General features: G+C 50.8%; 1 protein-coding gene across 1 annotated transcript in view; it reads left to right on the top strand.

Annotated features, from left to right (window-relative positions):
• The window catches only part of MYH7B (myosin heavy chain 7B), a 57,000-nt gene that overhangs the window by 13,656 nt on the left and 34,167 nt on the right, over positions 1-9,177 (top strand). Inside the window, exons 9-12 of the mRNA XM_019513014.1 lie at positions 1,096-1,159; positions 1,279-1,377; positions 7,232-7,335; positions 8,093-8,231. Of these exons, the coding sequence (XP_019368559.1) occupies positions 1,096-1,159; positions 1,279-1,377; positions 7,232-7,335; positions 8,093-8,231 (406 nt within the window). The remainder of the gene's footprint in view (positions 1-1,095; positions 1,160-1,278; positions 1,378-7,231; positions 7,336-8,092; positions 8,232-9,177) is intronic.

Below are 9,177 nucleotides of genomic sequence, written 5' to 3'. Positions count from 1 at the left end.
GCCTGCTCCCCCAGCCCTCCCATGGCTGCCCCCACCCGCCCCAGCTCCATACTTTAAAAAAAGAAGCCCCAGTGCTCACCAGGTGCTGCTGGGCAGGAGGCAATCCCCACTGCCCCATGCTACATGGGGGGCTCTGCATGAGCCCCCCTCGACCTCCCCCCCCAGCTCCCCCGGTCCCCGCACAGCTGCCCTGCCTGCCGGGGCTCCGGCCATTTAAGAAAAAAAAAAAAACTGAGAAAAGCCCCGAGACTCACCGCTCCTGGTTCAGCCTCAGGGCACGGGGCAGCAGGGATCGCTTCCTGCTGGCAGGAACAGTGAGTCCTGGGGTTTCTTCAGGTTTTTTTTTTTCTTAAAGGGCTGGAGCTGGCCCATGCAGGGCACCCATGAGGGACCAGGGGTGGTGGTTCAGGGGCTCATACAGAGCCCCCCCCATGCAGCTTAGGGCAGTGGGGGCCAGCGGGGATCACCCCCACCCGGCAGCACCTGCTGAGCTGGGGCTTTTTTTTCCCCCAAGTGCCAGGAGCTGGGGCAGGCAGGGCGGCCATTGCTGGGCTGGGAGAGGGGTGGGGGATGGGCCTGGGCTGGCTGAGTTTGAGATTTGGCCGAATCGAATCAGAACAGTGATTTGAATAACTGAATCACTGTCCCCTGAATCGGCCAAACCCGAATCTGAAGTGAATACTAGCCGCTTTGCACAGGCCTACAATCAGCTGTTGCAAGCCCCATGATTCCATAGCTAATTAGTGCTGTGGGCAGAGCATCACAGACTTCTACAAAAACACCAAGTGCTGCATTCTGCAGGAGAGCAAAATACAGGAAAGCAATCTAAGGCAAGGATTACTTTACTGCAAGTCAGATTCCTACGTTTCAAGACTTTAAGGCTAGAAGGAGCCATGAGTCCCTCTTGTCCATCTGCACTAATGAAACTAATGAAATATGTTCTATTAGCACAAAGCAGAGAGGCAGTTAGCACCCTCCAGCCACCTCTTATTTCTAAGAGTGGCCATCTCAAAGGACAGGGGTTTATGATTGTACCTGCCTTTGTTCATTTACCCAGACCCAGAGCTTACATCCCTCCCTCTGAATGTTTTCTAGGGCAAGTTCATTCGAATCCATTTTGGCCCCTCCGGGAAGTTGGCCTCTGCTGATATTGACATATGTGAGTAAATAACTAGCAGCAAAAGACACAGTTTGGCTACAAATTTTTTCTCTGTTTTAGCATTGGTACTGGATTTGTTTCAGAGAAACTCTAACCTCTTCTGCCCTGTCTGTTTCTAGACTTGCTGGAAAAATCAAGAGTGATTTTCCAGCAACCTGGAGAGAGAAGCTACCACATCTACTACCAGATCCTATCTGGGAAGAAACCAGAGCTCCAAGGTAAGGAAGTTCAGGGGAAGAGGAGGAAGAAGCAGAGCATCAATCCATATAGCAGGAAATACAGGAAACTAAAAGGAAGCTTGTTTAGTTTGATTTTCAGAGGCAATGAGAAATCCCAGCTCCCAGTGCAGCTATATCCTCCTGTAATGGTTCAATGCTGTCACCTGACATATGAGTTGAGGAGAGGGGAGCCTGACATGAGCTCTTCAAGTGAAAGTCTTGGGGACAGATAAATAATTACTTAGGGGTTGTCTGAACTGTTAGACTAGAGCTCATACAAACATCCTGGCACTGAGTTAAAGTAGTACAACAGCAACATGAAGCTCAGTGGTGCCTGGCCACCTATAGATTTCATTAGCTTTGAGGAGCTGTGGAGGTTTGCAGTCCACTCTGAGCTCAGGGCTGACACAGGTTGCTGACAGTACCCGAGTAGCTGGTTTAAGCCAGCCTGGGTTTTGACTACCTGACCTGTGGTTACAGCAGAGATAGCAGTGTAGTCTTCCAGATGATCTCATCTGACCCTGCCATACTCTTACTTGAAATACACTGAGCAGTTCTGCATTCCAGGTGCCATTTAACAGGATGTGGCAGAGGAAACGTTTGCACACTGGAGCAAGATGCTTGATATGCCCCTCAGGGGTGATAAATCTCTTGGCTACTGCCTATTGAGCCTGCTGCTTGATCATAAACAATACCTTATTAGGCAGGTCTGGAGAGCTATGCAGAGCAGTAATCTTATCTGATGGTCACATGGGCATGGATGGCCATGTCTAAATCAGTCTTCAGCTGGGCAGTGTTCCCAAGACAGCAAAGGAGAGAGGCAGCTCTAGCAGAAATGTGCTTTTCCCAGAGGCAGCCAGGGCTTACAGGGACTGACCAACAAGCTGATTCCATGAAAAACAGCTACAGCTGAGGTAGCAGACAAGACCCATCTGGAATCACACCCAGCTATGCTTCTTTCTATCCTGGCTACCAATTCTTTCAAAAATCAGTGGGGTTTCAAAGCATCCCTGTTCTGCAGCAGAATGAACCTGAGATCTTGGGAAATTTCTTGTGTAAAAAGCAGTCACCAGGGCCCTAAAATAGCCACAGTGTCAGTGAACAGCACACTCACCTGCAGTGAGGTGCAGCTCAAGCTCCTGATTAGGATCAGGTAGACCAGGGGCTAAGCTCTGGGGCATCACACTGGTGGGACCAGAAATGTCCCAGATGTGGGAACCACCCCAACAAAAGTTCCATTAACATGGCCAGTTCCTACAGTAAGATTTGCTTTTGACAAACCAGCATTTTCTGATGAAACCCCTTTGGTTGGGAAATTCCTGCCCAGCTGTCATCCTGACCAATTAAGCAAAGAGGCTTGAGCTCTCCAGCTTTTCACCTCAGCCACACACGCTCGCAGCCCTCCTGCCACTGCAAGGGCACAGAGTCAGTAACCCACTTTCTTGTAGTGGGATATGGTGATACATACAGTGCTTCAGGGCCAGCCTGGGTGTACAGTAATGTGATGTGCAGAGCAAAAGATTCACAAGGCAAGTAGGAATAAGACCAGGACAGGAGGAGTGGCTGGGCACTAGGGCTGTGTGAAATGCCTGTGTTTCATTTCAGTTTTGGAGAAACAGTGTTTCGTTTTGGTGTTTCATAGAGCTGTTCAAAACGGCTGCTGCTGGGAGTGCTATCAAGGGAAAATGGATCCCCCTCTTCCACATCCCCCTGCCTGTGCCCTTCTGCCTCCCAAACTCTGTTCACCAGCACCTCTGTCCAGTGATCTAGGGTTTTGCTGGCGCACATGCTCCCCTTCATCCTTGGGTTGCACACGCTGCCAGCACGTGGGCCATATTGGACTGCAAAGGATCCAGCCGTTTCTTCCTGCCCTCTCTCGGTCACTTCACCAGTGCCTGCACCTCTGGTGACAGCAGCTGGCCCCAGCCAGGAACATTAGTCCCCTGGAACTTCTACATTTGGTTCTCAAGTTCCCTAACTATGGGGATAAGCTGGCTAAGGAGTGCTGACGGTCTCAGTGGCCTTGAGGAATGACTTGAGGACCACTAAGATCTGGGAGGTGGTATCCCACTCTGTTTTGTTAAGCAGGCCGCTGATCCCAACCTCCCCGAGAAAGGCCATCTCATGGATGGCCTTCTGTTACTCCACCAGCCTTTCCACCATGAGGTATGTGGAGTTCCAGTGAGTCTTCACATCCTGGATGATTTTGTGTTGTGGAACGCTCAGCTCTGCCTGTTTGTCCCACAACGTTTTGCCCCCCTTGATGGTCCAGTGGAAGTAGCCCGCCACCTTCCTGCATTCTGAAATGAGCTGGCCGGTTGTGATGGCGCCATCACTGGAAGCCCTGTCCCCCTCCAAGTCATCCCTGACTACGAGGTGGAACTTGTGCACCACACAGTGGATGCCAACAAAGTTGGCATCACAAACCACCTTGACCATATTGGCTCTGTTGTCGGTGACCATGAACCTGCAGATGAGCTCAACCTTCCCAATGAGCCACCCCTGCACCATGCGGTTCATGGCCCCATGATCTCCATCGCTGTGTGGGACTCATCCATCACCTCAGCTTGAAGAAGAGCCCACCGACAGCCTGACTGATCGCACCAGTGCCCTATGAGGGAGAGGTAGGCATGATCTTCACCCTAGCTGCTTCAGATGTTGGAAGTGAAATGCAAGGGCACCTGTGGACCTGCCTTGTGCAGCTACTCCCTCAAGTACTCCCTGCATGCCTCATACAGGGAGGGCACCACTGCTGAAGATGGTGCACGCAGGCACTTGCCATGAACTGTCTGAACCCTGGCTGCTCAACTAAGGATAAGGGTTGGCCATCCAGAGCAAACATCTCCCCAGTGCTCTGGGTGATCTTGCTCACCTTTGCAACATGCCCTGCTTTCTGTCTGCCTTTGCCCCACTGTTCCAGGGTCACCTGCCTCTGCTTCAGCAGGACAGGGGCTTTGGAGGGAGAGGGGAACTTCTTTTTGGGCATGCTTCCACTGGTGCCAGGCTGAGGAGGAGCAAAGGCAAGGGGGTGTTCCCTTGTGAGATGCGTTAGCATCCCCATGGTGCTGAAGTGTTTCTCCTTCTTGCCCCGGTTGGTCTTATATTAGCAGTGCAAACAGATAACATACCTGGGATCATCTGCCACCTCAAAATGATCCCACACCACACTACCCCCCTCCAGTGTTCCCTCTAAGGAGTAGCAATCCATGAGCACACCGCCTTGGTCCATGAGCATGCCGCCTCAGTCCAGTGTGGGACACTTACTGAAAGGGGCTGGGGGCCGGAGGCTGGAGCCAAGAGGCTGGGGGCCAGAGGCTGGGACCAGGGAACAGAGGCTGGGGCTGGAGCCGGGGGCTGGTGCGGACTCCACCGGCTCCAGGGGAGTGCTCCGCTCCTCCATGTCGGGGCCAGGAAGTGGAACACTTCCCTGGAGCTGGCGGAGCCCATGCCAGCCCCCCGCCCCAGCCTCCATCTCTGCCTTGATTCACCTCGGGGAGGAGTCGCTGCCTGTCCCAGTGAGGCTCTGCTGGCTCCAAGACACTGCTCCACTCCCCAGCCCTGATGCCACATGCCTTCTTGCTCCATGAGGCTATGTGGGGGAGTGGAGCAGTGCTCCGGGGCCAGCGGAGCCTTACTCAGGGCAGGCAGCAGCTCCTCCCTGAGGTGAGGCAAGGCATGGATAGAGGCTGGGGCGGGCTTCGCTGGCCCAGGGAAGTACTCCACTCCCCGGCCCTAATGCGGGGGAGCAGAGCACTTTTCTGGAGCTGGCGGAGCCTGAGCCAGGCTCCCGCCCCCACCTCGCCTAGGAGCTGACTTTTAGCTCCTCTTCTGGTGCATGGCCTTGAAAAGGCTGTGCACAGCCACACTTTTAGTTGTGTGTGGCTGCTCATGCGCACACCTTAGAGGGAACCTTGCTCCCCTCACTTCTGGGGTGCGGGTACTGATCCTGCCTGATCCCCTCCTCAGCAGACAGAGGCATAGCAACAGGAGGAACTGACTCAGCTGAGCCATTTGCCTCCACAACCTCAACCTCAACGTCCTCCAAACTCCCTTCTGGGGAAGGAGACCTGGCCCTAGGGGAACTTGGAGGGGAGTGGAGTTCAAACTCAGATTCCTCCTCAGTCCCCAGAATTTGTTTTGCTAGGGCGCTCAGGCCTCCTACTTCCAGATCCAGGTCCTCCTTGGGCACTGGAAGGCTCAGGCTGGGAACTGAAATGGGGGTGGAGGAGATTGTCATGCTGGTGGTGCTGGGGGTTATTATTATGGCTGGTGTTGTTGGAGGGGGTGCAGATACAGGCACTGGTCCCACCTCCTTCCTACCACTAGCACCAAAAGCCTCATGCCTGCTACTGCTAGGGGAGAGGCTATGTGTAAGTTTGCAGGGGTGGGGGCGGCGCTTACAGATCTCCCTCTGCCCCCTCTCCCTCCCTGGCCAGAAGACCTGGCATCTGCCTTTTCAGCACACTTCATATTTCATGTGCTGGAAAAAATGTGTGTCTGTGTATAATAAATGTATGTGTATTGAGTGCAGTGCACTGTGATGAGACACTGCCAGGCAAAGCACTGCTTTCTTTTTGTTTGGCAGGGGAATAAGAAGAACTAACAACAGGATTTTGGGGGAAGGGTAGGCAAGGGTAAATAAATAGAAAAGGATTGGCAATGGCTACAACTTGGTAGCAAGGCACTACCAAGCTGCAGGCTTACAGATGCTGCTCTCTGCTGCTGCTTCTGCTGTAGACACAGATGCAACTGCAAAATGGCAGAGAGCAGTTCACAAACAGCCTTTTATGGTGCTTCTCTGTCCCTCCCCCAGAGCACTGGAATTGGAAAGGACCTCAAGGACAGATCATTGTCACTGGTCAGCAACAGATGTCAATATCAGAGCAGTCCTTCCTTCCCTTCCCTCTTAGTTTCTCTTTCCTTGCAAACCCATCTCTGAAACAGCTTTGAAACATCTGAAATGTTTCAAAACATTTCCAAAACATTTTGGATGGCCTGTTTCATTCTGGAGCTGTTTCAGAGCCTTGCGTTTCATTTCGGATTAGGTGTTTTGGCCACCGGGATGTCCGAATCCAAAACGAAACAAAAGTCCCGCTGAAATTTCACACAGCCCTACTGGGCGCTGGAATGTTCTGGCATTAACAGAGAGTGTGCCACCAAGGGAGAGCAGGGTGCCACAGTGCCAGAGCGTAGCTGCCTTGTAAGCAGTGGGTTCTGTGGTAGGCACCAGGGCCAACTTCATGAAACAGGTTGCACTGAATGCAAATCTCAAGGGACCCTGGGCAGTATCAGACAGTCCAGTGCTCCTAGCTTTTGTTCTGAACCCTGCCATTTACCCCCCCTGGATCTGCTGCTGAGCTTCATGGCAGGATTGTTAGGGCAGAGGCTGAATTTCCTTCAGCCTTCAAGAATGAATTTACAAGATTGCTGTGAGCACAGCTCACACCCCATGAAAGCTTCCCTATGGATTCAAAGCTGGGACTATGTTCACAGGCAGCAACCTGGATATGCTGGGCCTGGAGTCTATGAGGAGGATTAGTGGCTGCCCAAGTCTCATGTATAGTGTGCTCTGGGAATACTGGCCAGGGTCTGTGGAGCAGAATGGCCTTACTCACTTTCACAGTTAGGGCGGCTAGGAGCTGGAACCAACTTCCAAGGGAAGTGGTGCTGGCCGCTACCCTGGGGGTCTTTAAGAAGAGGCTGGATGCCTACCTGGCTGGACTCATTTGAGTCCCGTTTCTTGTTTTGGGGTTTTTGTTGTTCTCCCGCCCTGGCGGGGGGTCGGGTTAGATGATCTACTAGGTCCCTTCCGACCCTTAATCTATGAAACTATGAAACTATTTTTCCCTCACAGACATGCTGCTGCTCTCTCTCAACCCCTATGACTACCACTTTTGTTCACAAGGCGTAACGACTGTGGACAACCTGGATGATGGCGAGGAACTAATGGCTACAGATGTATGTACATTGCTTCTGAAAGAGAGAAATGGGGGTGGGAGCAAAAGCCAGACAGAAGGGAGGGATTGTGGGAGAGGTCTTTAGATACGGTAAGAATTAAAACCAAAACAGTTTTGCATGAAACTCACAAACTTTTCAATTTGGGTTTTTTTGACAGAACCAAAATATTTTTATAACAGGAAGCTGGCACTTTTCACCACAAGAACCAAACAAACAAAACATCAGTTTTGCACTGAAAAAGTTGTGATACAAAGTTTTCTAGAATTGCCAGTTGTTGCAAGCTTATTGATTATGTTGCAAGTTTGCTCTCCATCATCTATTTTTCAAGGTCCTTTTCCTGGCATCAGATGATTACCTGAAACTTTTGACTTTAATTTTTTTAGAGTAAATTTCATTCTCATGATTGTAGCAGTAAAATGAAACCATTGAAGCACAGGAACCATAAAGGGTCAGAACCCAGAAATGAAGTGCCAACCTCCCAAATTTATTGTTGTTCAGATCATTGCATTCCTTTTAAGCCAGTCTCATGTTTTTTGGGGAGCCTGAGTCATGGCTTTGAACCTGTGGAGTGGCCCATGTAGCTCAAGGGATGCCTTATTACAGGGTGACTGAATACAATGAACCATCTGCACTACAGAGCCTGGGCCAGGTGATTAATGTGCTGTGAGGGACTGCAATTCAGACTGTCAAGCTCCCTGCTGGGGATTGGTTTTGTGATAACTATACATTTGCTTACCCTGCCTGTGTTACTCTGCAGCATGCCATGGATATCCTGGGCTTCAGCAATGATGAGAAGTATGGCTGCTATAAAATAGTGGGAGCCATCATGCACTTTGGCAACATGAAGTTCAAGCAGAAGCAGAGGGAGGAGCAGGCTGAAGCTGATGGCACTGAAAGTGAGTTTGCTATCTTGGCAGTTTTGTGCATCTAGGTAAGGGTGGGCAAGCACTGCCAACCCCCACCAAAACGCATGAACTCCTCCCACTCTCAGACAAGCTAGTGCAGAGCTCGGCCAGAGCTGGGCTCTCTTTTTGGTTTATAAGGGGGTACAAGGCTATGATCTCAAAGGACTATCTTGTGTCAGCAGCATCACACCTGGGTGCACAAACTGGGATCTTCTTGGATAATTCTGTGGAGGATGGGAGACTTTTCCAGACAGGCTCCCCACACTGTTTGAGAAGAAGCCCATTGGAATTAGCTGGTCCTGTGGGTACAGTGGGAGGATGCAGATGTAACAGACATCCTCAATGACAGGCTTAAGGCCAGAACCCGCAAGGAAGGCTGCAAGAATCTGCCAGTCCAATGAGTATAAGCAAAAGTTCAGAGGGCAAATATAGAGGGAAAGAAGTATGAGACTCACTCCCTGCTTCTGTTATTTACTGGCCTTCTCCCTTATGTCCTTCCTCCCCTACCCCCTTTAATGGACCTCATCTCATTAACATGAGACAGTATCTACTGAATAGGAGCCACCTTACTCAATAGATGAAAGTTCCAACAAGAGCCCTTACTGCTGGATGTGCAGTCACTCATGGATCTTCTCAGTATTATTAATTTCTTTTATTAACAAGCTAAGAAAATCCTAGGTAAAAGATGAAAGATCATTAAGGCTACAGTGTGGCACACTTAGTAATCCAGTAATGAAGGTAGCATATGCAACCTTAATTTTGCCCTCTTGATCTCGGGCATTATGATGTCAGCTCTACAACAGTCACATGCTAATATTTGCCAGAATTGTTGTGCAGCTGTGTACTGTACAGCTGCAATAGGAGGGATGAGGAGGAAGGAGGCATGCATCTTGCCACCAAACTGTGAGGATTAAAGTAAACCTATTAAGATGGACCA

The sequence above is a fragment of the Gavialis gangeticus genome, unplaced genomic scaffold, assembly GCF_001723915.1.
Source record: "Gavialis gangeticus isolate Ggan-Ray unplaced genomic scaffold, GavGan_comp1, whole genome shotgun sequence".
NCBI lineage: Eukaryota > Metazoa > Chordata > Crocodylia > Gavialidae > Gavialis > Gavialis gangeticus.
This window is presented reverse-complemented; position numbering and strand designations above follow the sequence as displayed.